The sequence below is a fragment of the Crinia signifera genome, chromosome 6, assembly GCF_055691185.1.
Source record: "Crinia signifera chromosome 6, ASM5569118v1, whole genome shotgun sequence".
Classification (NCBI taxonomy): Eukaryota; Metazoa; Chordata; class Amphibia; order Anura; family Myobatrachidae; genus Crinia; species Crinia signifera.
In genome coordinates this window covers 116,974,648-116,997,179 of record NC_139222.1, presented here as the reverse complement: position 1 = coordinate 116,997,179, position 22,532 = coordinate 116,974,648, and the positions used below count along the sequence as shown (strand labels likewise).

Genomic DNA, 22,532 nt, shown 5'->3' with positions numbered 1-22,532 from the left:
GGGTTTAACAAAGTCCAAGAGGGAAACATTCTTCAAAGGAAGATAAGTAAGAACTGGGGCATGTGTTCTGAAACTGGAGAGAGGGTTCAGGGGAAATTTAAGGAAAATTTAGTTTACAGAAAGGGTAGTGGATAAGTGCAATAGCCTCCTGTCAGAGGTGGTAGAGGCTAAGGGGGGTATTCAATCACCGGCGACCATCTCCTCTCAGGGGAGATGGCCGCCGGGCCCTATTCAATGCTGTCTTTTCCGACAGCATTGAGCAGGGTTTCTCGGCAGAACGAGCCCGACTTCACAACTTCACTTTCGGTCAGAAAGTGACGAGCTGCCGGCTGTAGCTTGCCTCTTCCTGGCCGCAACTCGTGGCTATGCCCCCTTGTCATCCCACTGCAGACGGGACATTGAATCCCGCCTGCATGTTCTCGTCGAGAACCTACACATTACCTACACATTGAATACCTACACATTGAATACCCCCTAAGGCAGAAGAGAAATTTTAAACATGCATGGTATAGGCATATAAGTATTCTTGAAAAGAACCAAGGATACAAAAGGGTTGAGATTATACAGATTGGGCCGCTCTCATCCGAGCGGCTCCCAGCGAATGGCTTAGCGCGTCTTGGCATGAATGAGGCCTTATTCACGCCAGTGGACGCGTGACCGTGTGAGACACTCGTGCATCCATGTCCCGGTGAATGGAGTGCAGATTCAGGTCACACCGGTGCAACAGATGGCCTCAAAGGATAAAAATGGGGCAGATGGACCATTGGTTCTTATCTGCATCAAATTCTATGTTTCTGGGGAAATGACAAACTACTGCATTATTTTCATTAGATCCAATTAGGGCTTTTGCCTTGTTCCTCCACAAATTGTATTTTCATACTGCTATACATACAGCATTTCTTTGTGTCATTTTAAGCCATATATTTATGGTTATTAAATAAAATGACATCTCTTAGTTTATTGGCAGGTGTGTACACCTGATATTTCCATGAATGACGTCTCTTACATACTTATCAGTTCAACCCTGCAGTACAGCCAATGCTGATATATCTGCATGTGTGTACGAGTGACCCACCGATCACTGGTACACTGGCTGTAGGGACCGCTGATATCACAGCTGGGCGGGCAATTCAAAGACCCGCCCGGTTGTGATGTCTGGCCAGACGTACCATGCGGCCTATTAGTAAGTGTGTACAGCCTACCTATTCGGTCCAGCGGCGTGTCGCCTGCTTTATTTTGCTAGTGTGTAACGTCATTATTACTAGACCTATTCAGCATTTCTTTTTTTGCCACCAGTTCGTGACATTTATCTTGCCAGTCACTCTCCTCCGTTTCTCACCTCTTTCTTGTTATCCACATCAGCAGATGTTACTTTTGTCACCTCATTCTCCTTGTGTTTCACAGTAGTTGCAGCACCCTATTCAGAAGCCCACAAAGAATGTTTTATCCCTCTGCTTTTCTTTTCAGTGTTCTGACTGCATCCTGGAACATTCACCTTTTCTCTCCCGCACTATAATTAATCTTCACTGTAACTTCAACAACCTCCAATTCTCTTAATTTTTACTTTGTGTGCTGCTTCACCAATCAGCACTACTTCAGTTTCCCTGTGCCTTTGTTATCTTAAAGCATTATATTCCATATACGCCAACGTTAAAATATATAAAACAGGCATTGATTAAAGTATTCCACACTTACATCTAATTCTTCTCTAAGCCTAAGCCAGTAGTCACTGCAGGTGTTTTATTCATTCCTGTTTTTTCCTAGACTTATTTTCCTAGTCTTATTATAGTTCTCCCCATCACCACTGCAATAATAAATCTGGGTGCCTATTAACTAATCCATCATCCATTCAGCTTCATTTAGCCCTCTTGTATACTTCTTTTCACCACCTTAGACTTTTACATTCTGTTCTAAACCTCCTCACCAGTGCATAAGTTGTTCAGTATCAAGTTTGGTATTCCTATAATTCATTATTTATTGATTAGTCTTTGCTATACATGTATATTATGTGCATCTATATCCTGCATCAATTTAAAAGTGTAGGTACTGCTTCAATTTAAGTGACACATTTTGTTAGTTTTCTAATTAGATTGGTCTGATTTTAAAACCCTACCTGAGACGTACACCCATTTGGCCAACCTTTCATTCTATTACACAGTCCATTTTCTCTATCCTTCAAGCCCCGTATTTGATGAAATACACGATTCCCTCATTGATCTGTGTATCAATATACACTGCTCTTTAAGATCTACGACATATACCCATTTCTTAAGCACCTTAATATATTCATCCACGTGTTTTTCCAGACTCCTGCCTTTTATTTGCCTACACATTTTATGCATACACCAATATTTAGTGACATCACATCATAAAGAAGACCCAATTAACCCCTTCAGTGGCAATCCCGAGAATTTTCCGGGCTGTGCCTCAGTGCCCAGTCTGGCAAACCCGGAAAATTCTCGGGATTGCCACTGTTTACAGCCGGGCAGCGCTGCTGAGTTCAATCACTGATCTCAGGCAGATTCAGCGCTGCCTGGCTCCCTCCCCTCTGCAGCGCCTCTGGCTACCTCCTCCTCCCCCCTCCCCTCTGGGTTTTGTATGAAGCCGGCTGCCGGGGACAGGGACGCATTGCGGGGGCCGCAGGTCCGGGCAGCCGCTGATTGACAGTGCAGCAGCACTGCCCGGACCCAGGGAAGCAGTGGTGGTTTTTTTAACCCCTTCATGACAGAGCCAGTTTGTGCCTTCATGACAGAGCCCTTTTTTTCAAATCTGACATGTCTCACTTAAGTGGGGATAACTTTTTTTTGCTTTTACTTATCCCAGTGATTTTGAGATTGTTTTCTCGTGACACATTGTACTTCAAGTTAGTGGTAAATTTTGGTCGATACAGTCTGTGTTTTTTTGTGAAAAATACCAAAATATCGTGAAAAAATGGAAAATTTAGCAATATGCAAAATGTCACATTTTCTGCTTGTGAGACAAATAATCATACCACTCAAAATAGTTAATAACTAACAAAGACCATATGTCTACTTTATGTTGCAATCATTATTTCAACCTCCTTTTCATTTTTTTGGACACTAGGAGGCTTCAAATATGACTAGCAAATTCTCAAATTTTCAAGAAAATTTCAAACACTGATTTTTTTAGGGACCAGTTCAGTTCTGATGTGACTTTGAGGGACTTGTATGTGAGACACCCCCATAAATGATGCCATTTCAAAAACTGCACCCCTCACAGTATTCAAAACAGCATTTTGGAAGTTTGTTAACCCTTTAGGTGTTTCACAGGAATTAAAACAAAGTGTAGGTGAAATTTCAAAATTTCTTTTTTTTTTGCAGAGTTTCAATTTTAATACATTTTTCTAACGAATACAGTAGATTTTACTAGAGAAATGTGACTAAAAATTGATTCCCCCAATTCTTTTGTTTTCATAAATATCCTATATGTGGCCCTAGTGTGCACGTTGACCAAACCACAGGCTTCATAATAGAAGGAGCACCTACTTGATTTTGGAGCCTCCTTTTTATGAGATTTTTTTTTAGGCACCATGTAGGTTTCTAGGCACCATAAGTGCTAAAAGTTAGGAACCTCCCCCACAAGTCACCCCATTTTGCAATCTACACCCCTCAGGGAATTCATCTAGGGGTATAGTGTACATTTCAAACCCCCAGGGGTTTCACCAATTTTGGTACAACTGGGATGTGAAAATGGAAAATTACATTTTTTTACACAAACATGCAGTTCTGGCTCAAAATTTTTCATTTTCACAAGGAATGAAGGAGACAAAGCACCCCAAAATCTGTGCCCCAATTTCTCCCGAGTACGGCAATGCCTCACATGTGACCAAAAAATACCAGTTGGGTGCATGGCAGGACTCAGAAGGGAAGGAGTGATTTTTGGATTTTGCAGCACAGATTTTGGTGGAATGAATGGTGGGTGCTATGTTGCACCAATACAGTGGAACCCCCCCACAAGTCACCCCATTTTGCAAAGTACACCCCTCAGGGAATTCATCTAGGGGTATAGTGTACATTTCAAACCCCCAGGGGTTTCACCAATTTTGATACAACTGGGCAGTGAAAATGAAAAATTACATTTTTTTACACAAAAATGCAGTTCTGGCTCAAAATTTTTCATTTTCACAAGGAATGAAGGAGACAAAGCACCCCAAAATCTGTGCCCCAATTTCTCCCGAGTACGGCAATGCCTCACATGTGACCAAAAAATACCAGTTGGGCGCATGGCAGGACTCAGAAGGGAAGGAGTGATTTTTGGATTTGGCAGCACAGATTTTGGTGGAATGAATGGTGGGTGCCATGTTGCATTAGCAAGACTCCCAAAGCACCAATACAGTGGAACCCCCCCACAAGTCACCCCATTTTGCAAAGTACACCCCTCAGGGAAGTCATCTAGGGGTATAGTGTACATTTCAAACCCCCAGGGGTTTCACCAATTTTGATACAACTGGGCAGTGAAAATGAAAAATTACATTTTTTTACACAAAAATGCAGTTCTGGCTCAAAATTTTTCATTTTCACAAGGAATGAAGGAGACAAAGCACCCCAAAATCTGTGCCCCAATTTCTCCCGAGTACGGCAATGCCTCACATGTGACCAAAAAATACCAGTTGGGTGCATGGCAGGACTCAGAAGGGAAGGAGTGATTTTTGGATTTGGCAGCACAGATTTTGGTGGAATGAATGGTGGGTGCCATGTTGCATTAGCAAGACTCCCAAAGCACCAATACAGTGGAACCCCCCCACAAGTCACCCCATTTTGCAAAGTACACCCCTCAGGGAATTCATCTAGGGGTATAGTGTACATTTCAAACCCCCAGGGGTTTCACCAATTTTGGTACAACTGGGCTGTGAAAATGAAAAATTACATTTTTTTACACAAACATGCACTTCTGGCTCAAGATTTTTCATTTTCACAAGGAATGAAGGAGACAAAGCACCCCAAAATCTGTGCCCCAATTTCTCCCGAGTACGGCAATGCCTCACATGTGACCAAAAAATACCAGTTGGGCGCATGGCAGGACTCAGAAGGGAAGGAGTGATTTTTGGATTTTGCAGCACAGATTTTGGTGGAATGAATGGTGGGTGCTATGTTGCATTAGCAAGACTCCCAAAGCACCAATACAGTGGAACCCCCCCACAAGTCACCCCATTTTGCAAAGTACACCCCTCAGGGAATTCATCTAGGGGTATAGTGTACATTTCAAACCCCCAGGGGTTTCACCAATTTTGGTACAACTGGGCTGTGAAAATGAAAAATTAAATTTTTTTACACAAAAATGTACTTCTGGCTCAAAATGTTTCATTTTCACAAGGAATGAAGGAGACAAAGCACCCCAAAATCTGTGCCCCCATTTCTCCAGAGTACGGCAATGCCTCACATGTGACCAAAAAATACCAGTTGGGTGCATGGCAGGACTCAGAAGGGAAGGAGTGATTTTTGGATTTTGCAGCACAGATTTTGGTGGAATGAATGGTGGGTGCTATGTTGCACCAATACAGTGGAACCCCCCCACAAGTCACCCCATTTTGCAAAGTACACCCCTCAGGGAATTCATCTAGGGGTATAATGTACATTTCAAACCCCCAGGGGTTTCACCAATTTTGATACAACTGGGCAGTGAAAATGAAAAATTACATTTTTTTTTACACAAAAATGCAGTTCTGGCTCAAAATTTTTCATTTTCACAAGGAATGAAGGAGACAAAGCACCCCAAAATCTGTGCCCCAATTTCTCCCGAGTACGGCAATGCCTCACATGTGACCAAAAAATACCAGTTAGGCGCATGGCAGGACTCAGAAGGGAAGGAGTGATTTTTGGATTTGGCAGCACAGATTTTGGTGGAATGAATGGTGGGTGCCATGTTGCATTAGCAAGACTCCCAAAGCACCAATACAGTGGAACCCCCCCACAAGTCACCCCATTTTGCAAAGTACACCCCTCAGGGAATTCATCTAGGGGTATAGTGTACATTTCAAACCCCCAGGGGTTTCACCAATTTTGGTACAACTGGGCTGTGAAAATGAAAAATTACATTTTTTTACACAAACATGCACTTCTGGCTCAAGATTTTTCATTTTCACAAGGAATGAAGGAGACAAAGCACCCCAAAATCTGTGCCCCAATTTCTCCCGAGTACGGCAATGCCTCACATGTGACCAAAAAATACCAGTTGGGCGCATGGCAGGACTCAGAAGGGAAGGAGTGATTTTTGGATTTTGCAGCACAGATTTTGGTGGAATGAATGGTGGGTGCTATGTTGCATTAGCAAGACTCCCAAAGCACCAATACAGTGGAACCCCCCCACAAGTCACCCCATTTTGCAAAGTACACCCCTCAGGGAATTCATCTAGGGGTATAGTGTACATTTCAAACCCCCAGGGGTTTCACCAATTTTGGTACAACTGGGCTGTGAAAATGAAAAATTAAATTTTTTTACACAAAAATGTACTTCTGGCTCAAAATGTTTCATTTTCACAAGGAATGAAGGAGACAAAGCACCCCAAAATCTGTGCCCCCATTTCTCCAGAGTACGGCAATGCCTCACATGTGACCAAAAAATACCAGTTGGGTGCATGGCAGGACTCAGAAGGGAAGGAGTGATTTTTGGATTTTGCAGCACAGATTTTGGTGGAATGAATGGTGGGTGCTATGTTGCACCAATACAGTGGAACCCCCCCACAAGTCACCCCATTTTGCAAAGTACACCCCTCAGGGAATTCATCTAGGGGTATAATGTACATTTCAAACCCCCAGGGGTTTCACCAATTTTGATACAACTGGGCAGTGAAAATGAAAAATTACATTTTTTTTTACACAAAAATGCAGTTCTGGCTCAAAATTTTTCATTTTCACAAGGAATGAAGGAGACAAAGCACCCCAAAATCTGTGCCCCAATTTCTCCCGAGTACGGCAATGCCTCACATGTGACCAAAAAATACCAGTTAGGCGCATGGCAGGACTCAGAAGGGAAGGAGTGATTTTTGGATTTGGCAGCACAGATTTTGGTGGAATGAATGGTGGGTGCTATGTTGCATTACCAATACAGTGGAACCCCCCCACAAGTGACCCCATTTTGCAAACTACACCCCTCAGGGAATTCATCTAGGGGTATAGTGTACATTTCAAACCCCCAGGGGTTTCACCAATTTTGGTACAACTGGGCTGTGAAAATGAAAAATTACATTTTTTTACACAAAAATGTACTTCTGGCTCAAAATTTTTCATTTTCACAAGGAATGAAGGAGACAAAGCACCCCAAAATCTGTACCCCCATTTCTCCAGAGTACGGCAATGCCTCACATGTGACCAAAAAATACCAGTTGGGTGCATGGCAGGACTCAGAAGGGAAGGAGTGATTTTTGGATTTTGGAGCACAGATTTTGGTGGAATGAATGGTGGGTGCTATGTTGCATTACCAATACAGTGGAACCCCCCCACAAGTGACCCCATTTTGCAAACTACACCCCTCAGGGAATTCATCTAGGGGTATAGTGTACATTTCAAACCCCCAGGGGTTTCACCAATTGTGGTACAACTGGGCTGTGAAAATGAAAAATTACATTTTTTTACACAAAAATGTACTTCTGGCTCAAAATTTTTCATTTTCACAAGGAATGAAGGAGACAAAGCACCCCCAAAATCTGTGCCCCCATTTCTCCAGAGTACGGCAATGCCTCACATGTGACCAAAAAATACCAGTTGGGTGCATGGCAGGACTCAGAAGGGAAGGAGTGATTTTTGGATTTTGCAGCTCAGATTCTGGTGGAATGAATGGTGGGTGCTATGTGGCATTAGCAAGACCCCCGAAGCACGGTGAAATGATGAACCTAATAATCCATAGATGTGTGGTATATTTTGAAACACTCCTTTATACATAGGCCGGGTTTGTCGGGGCAAGTTTCACAGTGGAAAATAGTTTCCTTTCTTATTCCCTTTTTATAGCAAACTTTGCACCTTTTTTGTGTCCTGCCCTTTCTTGCAGTGGAGGGGATTTCGTTGGGAAAATGCTGCCCTGGTACAATACAGGGGCCAGTACTAGAAGTACTGGGGCCCTCTGCCTGCTGGTTCCCAAATATTAGGCCCTTTATGACTTCCTCTTGAAAGTGCATAAATGTCCCCCTCTGGCCGGTAGAACGGAATAGCACGTAAGCGTTATACAGTGCCATCTGGATGATATACACGGCCAGCTTCTTGTACCAGATATTTGTTTTCCGCAGGGCACTGTACGGCTTCAGTACCTGATCTGAAAGATCCACTCCGCCCATGTACTTATTGTAATCTAGGATACAATTTGGTTTTGAGGTGTGGGTACTGGTACCTCGTACAGGGATGGAGGTGGTACTGTCTCCATGAATTGTTGTCAGTATAAGGACATCCCTCTTGTCCTTATATTTGACCAACAACATATTTTCGGTGCATATTCCCCTGCTTTCACCCCTTCTTAGTACTTGGGCAATGTGCGTTTTGGGGAGGCCTCTTTGGTTCTTGCGCACAGTACCGCAAGCTGCTGTACCTCTTGAACCAAGGGCCTTAAACAGGGGGATGCTGGTGTAAAAGTTATCCACATAGAGGTGATAACCCTTATCCAGGAAGGGGTGCATTAAATCCCAGACAATTTTTCCACTAACACCTACGAGGGAGGGGGGGCATTCTGGCGGTTCAATTCTTGAATCCTTCCCTTCATATACCCTAAACTTGTGGGTGTACCCTGTGGTGCTTTCACACAGCTTATACATTTTTATGCCATACCTTGCCCTCTTACTGGGAAGGTACTGGCGGAATTTAACCCTTCCTTTAAAATGTATAAGGGACTCGTCGATACTAATACATTTATCAGGGATGTATAGCTCTGCAAATTTGGCACTGAAATGATCAATGACCGGCCTGACTTTGAATAGCCTGTCAAAGGTGGGATCATCTCTGGGTGGGCACTGTGCATTATCGGTGTAATGTATAAATTTATGGATTGCCTCAAAACGAGCCCGAGTCATGGCCATACGGTAAAATGGGGTGCTGTACAGAACATCTGTACTCCAATATTGCCTAATTCGTGGCTTTTTTACTATGCCCATATGAAACACCAGACCCCAAAACGTCATCATCTCTACTGCATCTACAGGGGTCCACCTAGCAAATGATGACGTGGGGTTTTGAGCAATAAACTGCTGGGCATATAAATTAGTTTGGTCCACCATTAAATTTATAAAATCATCAGAGAAAAATAATTTGAAAAAGTCAATTTCTCTGAGACCTGTGGAATCAAATTGGATTCCTGGCATGGCCAAAAACTCAGGAACCTGGGGCTCAAAATTGTCTGGTGGTGGGGTCCATACGAGATCAATTATTGGGGGGGGGGGGGGGTCTCAGCTGCTCTACGGGGGCGTCTTTGAGGGGGTCCCTCATCACCAGAGGAGAAAGAGGAGCTTAAGACGAATCCTTCAAATTCCCCGCTTGCCTCACTGGCTGTGTCAGAGTCAGAGGCAAGCATGGCATATGCCTCCTCCACTGAATACATTCTTCTGGATGACTGGGATGACATTTGGGATGCCATTTTTATTTTTGTGTTACTGGTAGTGAAATGTTTCAACACGTGTATAGTGTAGGGGGGGGTACAAACTTTATTTCAACCCGGGGGGTATGTAGTGTGTAGTGTGTATGTAGTGCAGAAAAAAAAAATACTTTATACAAAAAAAAAAAAATTGAAGGGGTTAAAAAAAAAAAAAAATTGAAGGGGTTAAAAAAAAATAAAATTGAAGGGGTTAAAAAAAAAAAAAAAAGGTCCTGCGCCAAAAATTGAGCACAGATGTTGGTCAGTAACGTCCGTCACTGAACAGCGCTCAAAGGCAACAGGAATTTGATAAAAAATAAAATAAAAAATAAATCAACCCTGTGCCGAAAAAGCTGATCAGTGATGTACGTCACTGATCAGCGCACAGTGGCCACAGGACACCCACAAAATCACAGTGTGTGTAAAAAAAAAATTAAAAAAAGACCCCACAGCACCCACAAAAAAAAAAAAGGTGATCAGTGATGCGACACTGATTACCAGTGAGGGGCAGCAGGTGCACAACCTTTGGTGCAACTGACAGTGCAACTGACAGGTATATATAAAAAAAAAAAACCTCTGCACCCCCAAAAAGTTGCTGATCACCTCAGATATAGTGATCAGCACAAAAGGCGGGGGCAGCAGACACAAAATTTAGCACTCTCTATCACTCTCTGTCACTATCTCTCTCTATCTCTCTATCTCTCACTATCTATCACTCTATGACACTGCAGCAGCAGCACTGACAGTTATATATATGAAAAATAACCCCTGCACCCCCAAAAAGTTGCTGGGGGTGCACAAAAGGGGGGCAGCAGACACAAAATATAGCAGTCTCTATCACTCTCTGTCACTATCTCTCTCTATCTCTCTATCTCTCACTATCTATCACTCTATGACACTGCAGCAGCAGCACTGACAGGTATATATATATATAAAAAAAAACCTGCGCCCCCAAAAAGTTGCTCATCAGTTAATTTATACTGATCAGCACAAAAGGGGGGGCAGCAGTCAGTTATATAAAAAATATATAGCACAATCTGTCACTATCTCTCTATCTCTCTCTATCTCTCTATCTATAACTCTATTACACTGCAGCAGCACAAAATATAGCACTCTCTGTCACTAGGCCTCTCTATCTCTCTCTCTCTATCTCTATCTCTCTCTCTCTAACTCGATGACACTGCAGCAGCACAACACAGCACAACACAGCACAGGATGTCACAAGATGAAGCAAGATCCCAAGCAGTGATCAGGTAAGTATTGAGCAAGGTTCTGGTCAGTATATGGCGGCAGCTGGGCACGGTGACCGCACTGCACGCTATTCCAGACCGGAATGGCGTCTGCAGTGCAGTCACCGTTAGTTTAAACCCCCCTCCATGGCTGTGATTGGTCCGTCGGTCCGACAAACCAATCACGGCCTTTGGGGGCGGGCGGGGTGAGGTGGGGTGACACCAGTGTCACCCTTACACCCCGCGGTGATTGGTGCTGTACTTTACAGCACCAATCACCTCCGATCCCGTGTCACCGGCGAACGTTATTCGCCGGTGACACAGAAAACGCTGTGAATGGCTGTTCACACTGAACAGCCAATCACAGCGATCGCCGACGGGGGGGCGGCATCGCAGCCCCCCCTGGGCATGCAGGGACATGTCTGCTGTCAGGGACAGCAGACATCGTCCCTCTGTCACTGCGTCTCTAGACGCAGTGACAGTTTGAAGTCATGACGTATATATACGTCATGTGTCGGGAAGTACTTCCCGGCCATGACGTATATATACGTCAAATGTCGTGAAGGGGTTAAGGGAGTGCTCCCCATAAAAAACTCGCCCAGTGGAGAGCGCTCCCCAAAAAAAACCCCACCACTGAAGGGGTTAATGTCCATTCACTTCCATTGCTTCTGTTATGCCTTACCTTATGTATGCTTCATATGTCACCACTTTTAGACCCAAGAGGAGGAGGAAAGGCCCAAAGCCAAGGTTTTAAAAAGTATCATTTTGCCTGTCCTGCATGCTCATGGTTATCCACTATTCTTCCTATATTTTACATCTTTTTCAGGCTGCCTGGTTCAATCATTTTTGCTTCAGTGCTTTACACCTTCCCATCTTCTTTTACAGAGGGCCCTCCAACAAATGGGAGGGTTTGTCTGGGTTTGTGGGAGTGGTAATGTGCCTTTTATTTACTTCTTTTTTTTTCCCTTCCACTCCTTGCTGTTGTAGGACAGTTTTACTCTGCTTTTCTCAATTTCTTTCTGTCAATTGTTTGTGTGGTCCTCTGTCAATTGTTTGTGTGGAGCAAGGTTTTGGTACCAATCATCTTATTTCTCTCATAGAGTAGGTTCCTGTAATATAAGCATATAGATCTGATTGTTCTTTTTCTTATTGCAGGGCCATTCTCTGGTGGTTCTGACCCTCACTATGAGGTGTTTATTGCTCTGAAGGGTGTCAGAGACCTATCTGAAGATCAAAGATATAAGGTGAGAGATCACCAGGATTAAAATAACCTAGTTGTAATCAAGTCTCTTACCTTTAATAACATGTATTCCTTATCCAAATTATTCCGAAAACCATACATTCCAGATAGTGAAGAAATTTTTTTCTATTTACTAGAGACATCAGTAACAGCACTACTGGGGACGTGATATGTAACTGACACCAAATATGTGCAGGAAAATGATTGCTTGCCATTCACATTCACTGCCTGATATAGTACACAAACTTTGTTTCATGTTTTGAAACCTTGTTTTATGCACAAATAAAAAATGTCTGTGTATATTTCATGTGTTTGTACAACATAAATGCAAGATACTTCAAGATACCTCATTGGAATATAAAAATATTCCAAAATACGGAATAATCCGCTATCCAAGATTTTTTCTGGTCCCGAGCTTTTTGGATAAGGGATACTCAACCTGTATCACAGAAGTTGAAGGGCCCTGTTTTAGAGGATACCAGTACATGTGCACTAGATGTGTTTTTAGGGCATTTAGCCAGAGTCCATGGGGTAGATGTAGGAAAGAGCGATAAGTGCTTGTTCTGCACTAACGCTAGTAAAATATCTATTTTAACGTCTTCTGTTAAACCAGTGCTTAACATTTGCCTGAGGCAGCTCTGAGTTTAAGGTTCATAGGCTGTACTCCTGTTACTCTTATTGCTTTTTATATCTCATGCAATGTATTAATGTCTTCCCAGATGAAAACCCTGCTCTTTCCGGTTCGCCAGCCCAGGGATAGTGTTGTCCTATTCTCATAGCAGGGACAAGGTTAACCCTGCTGCTGGCTCCGGGCTGCGCTAGAGATCTCACGATAATAGTGATCTTGCTATGGGCGCATGCCCATACAGCTGGCTGGTGGGGGGGGGGGGGGGAGAGCTTATTTTTCTTAAAATGCACAGCACAATGTGCAGGAGAAGCAGGACACATAAAGGCCATGTTAATGCGTCTGCCCCCAAATGAGCTACGCTTTGGTTCACATATGTTTCTCATGCTGTGAGATGGTCACTGAAGAACCTAAATATATACACTTATATATACACTTTCTGAAGGATCCAAAATCTTAATATGGGGCCCTATTTTAAAAATAAATGTACTAACTACAATATACATGTGCACCACTAGATGGCATTGCAAGCTTAGAGTATGGTGCAATTATAAAAAAAAATAGGCACTTCAGAAAGCCCTTCTGGTGATCCTGCCTATGTATACTTCAGAACACAAGATTTACTTAGTGCTCTCAAAGCAATACATTTTCAGTCCAACTTGCTCATTTGAATACAGCTCTTCTTTGTTATATTGCAAATTATGGACATTAAACATTTCCGCTCACTCCTCTTACACACACTGATTATTGTGAAATAAAAAAAAATTAAATAACTTAATTACATTTGATTTATTTTTATGCAAGATTGTGACCTATTGTCATGGAATTCGGAGATTTATAAAGACTGGAACTACATACTGGGCTTTGAGTGGGAACCTTAGAGCATAATCTAGCAGGCTTAACATAGACATTCCTCAGCCACAGACAGGACAAATGTAAGTGAAGCTGAGTAGTTGGCATAGATCAGCTAAGGATATGCTGGAGTAGTGCAGGTCAGCTACTTAGGACAGGATTGCTGGGATGGCTGCAGTACTAGCTATTGCAGAATGACTGATGTGTGTGCTGTACCAGTAATGCAGGTTTTCAGGAGACTGGGGTAGGTGCAGGACCAGTATGCACAATCACTCCAAAGAGGTATCGTATGAACACCTACTCGGGATAGCCGCTGAAGACAGGAAATGTGGAGGATGGAAACTGCACTAGTCTATATTCCAAACAGGAGAGAATACAGGAACTCACTCTAGGTAGCAGACAACACTGGCAATTTGCCAGTGCTGGGAATACGGATTGCCGAAAGTCAAATGACAGTAGACCGGCTGTGCATGGGCTGCTGAACTGTCAGCTGACCCAGACCATCATAGTGCTGCCATGGTTGGAATAGGAGTCAACTCCGGTGTGGTCTGAATAGCGAACAAATGTCAGTGGCCGCAGACTTTTAGTGCTGGGAGCGGGACCACAACGCAGAGGCTGAAGGCGCAGGATGCCAGTCAGACCAGCGGATGATGGAATGCGCTGTGAAATTCCATTTTGTGACACCTTTTAATCAATAATAGAACCCACTGCCTTAAATCTGGTAAGTCACCCGGACCGGATGGCTATACTGCAGAGTTCTACAAGTGTCTCTCACAATCCATTAGCCCTATACTCACTTCCTTTTATAATTCCCTTTTGTCAGGTGGCCCCCTTCCGCCTTATTTTAATGACGCCATTATAAAACTCCTTTCCGAAACCAAATAAGAATCTTTTGCTCCCATCCTCCTATCGCCCTATATCATCATTAAATGACGATTATAAAAATTTTACTAAAATAATTTCCAACAGACTGAAGGTAATGTTGCTGTCTATTGTACACGAGGACCAAACTGGTTTCATTTGGGGACGGAATGCAGTTTCAAACATACGCAGGGTCTTGGCTCTTTTACAGCATCTGGATGATATCCATGAAGATACTTTACAATTACTTATTTCTCTAGATGCTGGGAAGGCCTTCAACCTTGTGGTCTGGGCCATCTATATGAAACGCTTACTAGATTTGGTTTCCCATCTGACTGTAGATCTTATCCGCGCCCTTAACGCTATGTCCTCGTCTGCAGTGGCGGACAATAATTATCTTTCTCCCCCCATACCAATACAAAGAGGAACCAGACAAGGGTGCCCTCTCTCTCCCCTCTCGCTTTAGTACTGGAACCTTTAGTTATATCTCTCCGTAATCATGGACAATTTGATGGTATACATGTAGGCCCTATAGAATTAAAATTTTCTTTATTTGCAGATGATCTATTATTATTTATTTCAAACCCCGCCACCTCGATCCCACCTATATTGCAAGCAATTTAAACTTTTAGTACGTTTGCTGGCTATAAAATTAACACTTCTAAATCTGAAGTTTTACCTTTAACTAGACCAGATCTCGCCCCCTTTTGCCCACCTTTAATGAATACTTTCCCCACTGCTTCCTCCAAACTTAAATATTTGGGTATCTACATTACCCCACAAATTTCAAAAATATATTATGCATATTTTCCCCCTGTAATTTCCAAAATTGAACAAAAAATTCTTCAGTGGATGAACCTTCCATTATCATTGCTTGGAATAATTGCTGTGATTAAGAGCATCCTTTTTCCAAAATTAGCCTATCCATTACAAATGCTCCCTTTCTTTCTCCCTAAATTTGTTTCAGAGAAATGCATGACACATTTTCGCCAATTTATTTGGCGGTCCAAGAAATCTCGTATAGCGATTCGTAGACTCTGTCAACCAAAACTAAAAGGAGGCTTGGGTTTACCTGATATCTTCACCTTCTCCTGTGCAGCAGCATTTACATATATATTAGACTGGCGCTTAGGCCGCTCTCAATTTACTAATACACTTTTTGAGGAAGCCTCCCTATGCACCTGCAGCTCTTTTACATTTGAAACGTTCCCAACTATAAGAGGGATATGCAAAGACAGAGGCAGAAATCTGGGAGGCAATGGAGTCATCTGCCGCCGGGCTCCTGCTCCCAAGGGGGCACCTCTCCTCCCCATGCAAGTATAAATCAGTTATTTAAAAGCCAACGATATTGCTTCTGTGGCCGAGTTCTGAGAAATATATGTTTTATCTATCAATATTTATATATAAATAATTGACCCACTCACCCAATCTCCAGAGCAGACCAAGCAAGAAAAGACCAGCACTCAAATGAAGGTGAAGAAAGTAGAAATTGTATTCACAATGTAAGCATGTTAGACAGACATTGCAACAGCTGACCCAACAGCCGTTTCAACCAGGGGGTCCTGGTTTTCATCAGGGGTAAAACACACTGACATGTACAGGCATATAAATACACTTGAAAAGGGCGCCAGTCCCTCCTTGTTTGACCCAGTCAGCTGGTGTGCCCAGCGGGGTCAGCGGTGACTGACAGCCGCGATCACGGAGCCGCCGTCAGTGAGGGTGACGTCAGTAGGGGATTCCCCTGCTACGTCAGTGTGTGTGCAGCCTATGTGCTGATCGTCTGTATCTATGTGTCCGTGCTCTGATGGAGCCTGATGGTAGCGCTGGATCTCAAAGCGCTGTAAGGTGTTTCACTGGTGTTCTGAGCTGACGGAAACAAGCCGCTCACGTTGCTGTGAGGTGGGGGCTGAACTTAGGACTTGGGACTGGTTGTTGAAAAAGATGTTTGGACTGTATGCATGTGTTCATTAGACTATGGCGTTCCATTTGCATATTTATTGGAGGGGTCATATTATTGACTGTACCACATGTCGACATCATCTATGTCGACAAAAATATCTGGACACAACATGGAAAAATCATGATTATACATACATATGCATGCCCACTGGTGTACTACATAGGCAGGTGCAACTTGCATTGCTCCCCATATAGAAGCACACGAGGCACTGTTCGTGCGCCTTTTGTCTACTGTAGTGATAGCCACATTATGTTTAGAACTGTGCAGGTCAGAGACTACATCATTGGGCTAGTGTATACGGCGATGCTCTCTAATATTAAGCGCACTCAGGCGCTGTATGTAAGCCTCAATGGTCAGTACTGCTTGACTTGTAGATTGCCAAGTTTGGTAAAGTACTAGATAATGTACTATAACCTAGGATAAGTACATGCAGCGATGCTCACTTTTTAGAGCACACTCAGGCGCTGTACGTATGTCCTTGGAGCACAGTGTTAAGTCAATGTAGACTTCTGTTTCAATGGCACAGTTCAATGTTGCAAAGGTGATGATGTCCATTGTATAGTTTCAAAAAGCAACCCAATTTAAAGTCCTTGTTCAATCCAAGAGGAGATAGGCAATTAAGCCTATGTATCCACTGTAGTTCCTGTTGCAGTAAAGCTCTATCTTGGTCACCACCCCTTCTGGGAGGAGGGATGTGGTCGATGATGAAGCATTTGAGTTGGCTTATTTTGTGCTGTTTTTCTTGAAAGTGTCGTGCTACCGGTAGGTTCTTTAATTCTGATGCCGTTGCTAGACTGTCAAGGCTCTTTTTGATTGAGAAGCGGTGTTGTCCTAGACGTTCCTTTAACATTCTGGACGTTTTCCCAACGTTGAGCAAATTACAGGGACATTTTAGAATATAGACAACGAATCTGCTTGTACAGTCCAACCTGTACTTGCATTTGTAGTCTCTTTGGTCAATGGGGTTGGTGAAGTGGTCTCCCACTGTTAGGAAGGCACAGTTAACACATCCTGTACATTTATATACCCCTGGTTTCTTTGTGAGCCAGTGGTTTGTTTTGTCAATAGTGCTTGTTCGGTCTGTGATTACCAGTCTGTCCTTCAGGTTTGGGCCCCTTCTGTAGGCAAATCTTGGTGGGGTAGGCAGCAGTGTTCCTACTGTGGGATCACTAGATATCAGGTGCCAGTGCTCTTGAATTTTCTTTTTGATATGCTTTGAAGCCAAAGTGTATGTGCTACATAAATTTAGTCTGGTTTCCTTGGATCTTTTAGTATTGTGTTCTGTGGAGAGTAGGTCTTCCCTTTTGAGTAGGTCAATCTTCCTTAGTGCTTCATCTACATCATTTTTCTGGTACCCTCTGTCCAAGAATCTCTTGGCCATCTGTGTTAAGGCATGTTCCAATTCCGAGGGGTCAGATGTGATCCGTAGCACCCGCAGAAGCTGGGAATATGGAAGGCCCCTTTTCAAGGGATCAGGGTGAAAACTGCTGGCATGCAGTAGTGTATTCTTGTCTGATGCTTTGTTGTAGATGGATGTGTTTAGTTTTCCATCAGTGAGTTTGATCAAAACATCTAGGAAGCAAATGGTGATGCCACTGAAGTTCAGAGTCAATCTGATTGTTCCCAGGATGGTGTTCAAGTATTGCGTGAAAGACAGAAGTTTCTCTTCTCCACCTGTCCACAGAAGGAATAGGTCGTCTATAAACCGGACATAAAACAGTATATTACTGCTGTACATTTGGTTACCGGTAATGTGTTCTTTCTCATAAGAAGTCATACACAGATTAGCATAAGATGGGGCCATATTTGACCCCATCACTGTGCCCTGTTTCTGTAGGAAAAATCGGTTTTCAAAAAGAAAATAGTTTTTGTTTAATATGATATCCATGAGCAGGATCATATATTCAGATGGCGGTCCGCTGTAAGTTGTGCTGCTGAGAATAGCATTCTTGCTGGCTGCCAAGCCTACTTTGTGCGGGATGTTTGTGTATAGGCTTGCAACATCCATTGTTACAAGCAAAGTGTCCGCTGGAATGTCTCTGATCTTGCTGAGTTTGACGAGGAAGTCCGTTGTGTCAGAGATAAAGCTTTCTCCTGATTTTACAATCGGTTGGAGATGGAGGTCCACAAATTGAGACAATGGCTGGCACAGGGAGCCCCTAGCTGAGATGATTGGTCTCCCTGGTGGTGCCATCAGTGATTTATGGACCTTAGGTAGTGTATAGAGAATAGGTATCTTGGGTTTGTCCTGGGTTAGGAATTCAGCTGTTTCTTTGGATATGTAGTTGTTCATCAGTCCGATATTGATGACTGCATCTATTTCTTTTTTGTAGCGCCAAGTCGGGTCATAGTCCAGTGGTTGGTAACACTTGGTGTCTGCTAATTGGGTGAGTGCTTCCTTGATGTAGTACTCCATGTCAAGCAAGACAATGCCACCCCCTTTATCAGCTGATCTAATTACTAGATCTTTGTCGTTCTGTAAAGTCTTCAGTGCTATTCTTTCATCTCTGCTGGTATTTGAGAATGAGATTTTTTTGCTGCTGCACAAATGAATTGGTATCCCTTTTAAGGATCCGCATGAAGGTGCTGATAGACGGGTTTGTAGCAGGAGGATCAAAGGTGCTGGCTCGCTTCAATGCCTTCGTGTTAGGCTGGTCCTCAAGATTGGTTCCTCCACTATACCGAGAAAAGAAGTCTTTTAAGCGTAGTTGCCGCCCAAATTTGTAGAGATCCACTTGCCAGTCAAACAAATTTTGTTTTAATGTGGGCACGAAAGAGAGTCCCTTATGTAAAAGGCTGGCTTCTGCTTCCGTTAGAGTGTGTTGTGACAAGTTGAAAATCACAGATCTATCTACTGGTTTCATGCTTTTCTTTTGTCTTTTCCTCCCACCTCTACGGGTGGGTACAGAGGGTTTTTTGGAGTCCGGCGGTTTCTCTCTGATCTTTCCAAGTATTGGTTGTCCTGTCCCCTGGTGGACGGTGCATCCGAATCGCTGGCGGATGTTTGCGAATGGCTCTCCAAATCGGTGAATTCAGTTGGTGGTCTCCTATTGCCGCCGCGCTTGTATTGTGGACGTGATCTTCTTGTTTCAAGGCGGGAATACCAAGAATAAACCCTATTGTCTTTATAGTCCTGCTTGACTGTTTGTACTCTTTTTAAACTTAAGCAGGTTGTCTTTGAATTTCTCTGTTTCCTTCTCTAGTCTGGTCAGTAGTTCATTCCCAGTGGTATGGAGATTTGAGTAGATCTCCGTTTGCTGGAGCTCTGCGATGTCACTTTTGATGGTCTCCAAATCAAGGCTGGTTTGCTCAATTACAAGTAACATAAGATCATGTGAACATTTGTTGAGTATATTACACCAATTGATACAGAATTCGTTATTGTGTCGACCTATCGTTGGTTGATTACTAATTCTGAACCCTCTAGGAATGAGTTGCTCTTTGAAATGTTGGGACAAAGTAAGTCCATGCAGTTGCAGCTCTATCTCTCTTTTCTTCAATCTAAAGAGATCCTGATAAAGTTCATCTGGGGAATCTTTGTGAAATGCTAGGGCTTCTGTATCTGCAAACAGAATCCTTTCAGCATCACTGCCATCAAACTGCAGCGTGTTGTTAATGCCCTTGGCAGTGGCTTGTGACATCAGAAGGGGCCCAAACCTGAAGGACAGACTGGTAATCACAGACTGAACAAGCACTATTGACAAGACAAACCACTGGCTCACAAAGAAACCAGGGGTATATAAATGTACAGGATGTGTTAACTGTGCCTTCCTAACAGTGGGAGTCCACTTCACCAACCCCATTGACCAAAGAGACTACAAATGCAAGTACAGGTTGGACTGTACAAGCAGATTCGTTGTCTATGTAATTTGCTCTACGTTGGGAAAACGTCCAGAATGTTAAAGGAACGTCTAGGACAACACCGCTCCTCAATCAAAAAGAGCCTTGACAGTCTAGCAACGGCATCAGAATTAAAGAACCTACCGGTAGCACGACACTTTCAAGAAAAACAGCACAAAATAAGCCAACTCAAATGCTTCATCATCGACCACATCCCCTCTCCCAGAAGGGGTGGTGACCGAGTTAGAGCTTTACTGCAACGAGAACTACAGTGGATACATAGGCTTAATTGCCTGTCTCCTCTTGGATTGAACGGGGACTTTAAATTGGGTTGCTTTTTGTAACTATACAATGGACATCATCACATTTGCAACATTGAACTGTGCCATTGAAACAGAAGTCTACATTGACTTAACACTGTGCTCCAAGGACATACGTACAGCACCTGAGTGTGCTCTAAAAAGTAAGCATCGCTGCATGTACTTGTCCTAGGTTACAGTACATTATCTAGTACTTTACCAAACTTGGCAATCTACAGTCAAGCAGTACTGACCATTGAGGCTTACATACAGCGTCTGAGTGTGCTTAATATTAGAGAGCATCACCGTATGCACTAGCCCAATGATGTAGTCTCTGACCTGCACAGTTCTAAACATAATGTGGCTATCACTACAGTAGACAAAAGGCGCACGAACAGCGCCTCGGTGTGCTTCTATATGGGGAGCAATGCAAGTTGCACCTGCCTATGTAGTACACCAGTGGGCATGCATATGTATATATAATCATGATTTTTCCATGTTGTGTCCAGATATTTTTGTCTTAGAGGGCAGTGGTCGAAGTGGAAATTTTGAAGTGGGGGTATGGAAATTTTGAAGTGGGGGTATGGAAAAGTAAAGAGTGAATATAGTGCGCACCTTCGGACACCCCCCTGTCCATCAACGTCCCCTGCCAGACTGCCCCGTTGTACAGGGGTATTACAAAAGCACAATATGCGCTGCTGAGTGATCAGAGAGCATCCTGAGGGGGAAAAAAAAGTTTTTTTTTTATCTTCAGATTAAAGTGGCGGTATGGCATACCCCCGTATACCGCCCCACTTCGACCACTGTTAGAGGGGGAGGGGATTGGGGTGATACCGGTGCACAAGCCTAAACACGAATATAGATTTTGAATATTTAAACACAGTTCTAGATCCACGATATTTTTAATGGGGTGCCTAGATATTAATATTCAATGGCTAGTGGAGGTGCTCCCCTGAGAGTAAATGAACATGCAATTTTAGGCAAAAGAGAGTACTTTTTCTTTCCCTAAAATTGCAGATATTTTTGTCGACATAGATGTCGTCGACATGTGGTACAGTCAATAATATTACCCCTCCAATAAATATGCAAATGGAACGCCATAGTCTAATGAACACATGCATACAGTCCAAACATCTTTTTCAACAACCAGTCCCAAGTCCTAAGTTCAGCCCCCACCTCACAGCAACGTGAGCGGCTTGTTTCCGTCAGCTCAGAACACCAGTGAAACACCTTACAGCGCTTTGAGATCCAGCGCGACCATCAGGCTCCGTCGGAGCACGGACACATAGATACAGACGATCAGCACATAGGCTGCACACACACTGACGTAGCAGGGGAATCCCCTACTGACGTCACCCTCACTGGCGGCGGCTCTGTGATCGCGGCTGTCAGTCACCGCTGACCCCGCTGGGCACACCAGCTGACTGGGTCAAACAAGAAGGGACTGGCGCCCTTTTCAAGTGTATTTATATGCCTGTACATGTCAGTGTGTGTTACCCCTGATGAAAACCAGGACCCCCTGGTTGAAACGGCTGTTGGGTCAGCTGTTGCAATGTCTGTCTAACATGCTTACATTGTGAATACAATTTCTACTTTCTTCACCTTCATTTGAGTGCTGGTCTTTTCTTGCTTGGTCTGCTCCGGAGATTGGGTGAGTGTGTCAATTATTATTCCTATATGGACCCTGCACCTGCATGACTACCAAAAGTGAGTGCCCGCCTGCCTTTACTTCTTTATATATAAATATATATTTTTTAAAACAATGAATTTTTATTTGAGTTTTTTCTTTTACAGAGAAAAAAAAAAAAAAAAGAACAAAAACAATTATACATTTTAGCAGGTAGTTCCATTATTTCTAATGGTAGCATCAAATGAGGTTAATATAGGAACCTCTGAAATAAGGAATACAAATGGGTAATTTTTAACATACAATAAAATACATTAAAATACAATTAGGTACAGTTAGCAGAGTCCAGGGGAGGGGGAGGAGTTGAAGGAGTACCAGGGGGACCATATCTTGTGAAAGGTAGTTATGGAGTCATTTTGTAAACACGTG

General features: G+C 43.2%; 1 protein-coding gene across 3 annotated transcripts in view; it reads left to right on the top strand.

Moving 5' to 3' along the window:
- LOC146008032 (inactive phospholipase C-like protein 2) overlaps positions 1–22,532 on the top strand; it is a 229,193-nt gene that overhangs the window by 23,781 nt on the left and 182,880 nt on the right. For all 3 annotated transcript variants that reach the window (XM_083146904.1, XM_083146905.1, XM_083146906.1), the window contains one exon: positions 11,955–12,043. In XM_083146904.1, the coding sequence (XP_083003030.1) occupies positions 11,955–12,043 (89 nt within the window). The remainder of the gene's footprint in view (positions 1–11,954; positions 12,044–22,532) is intronic.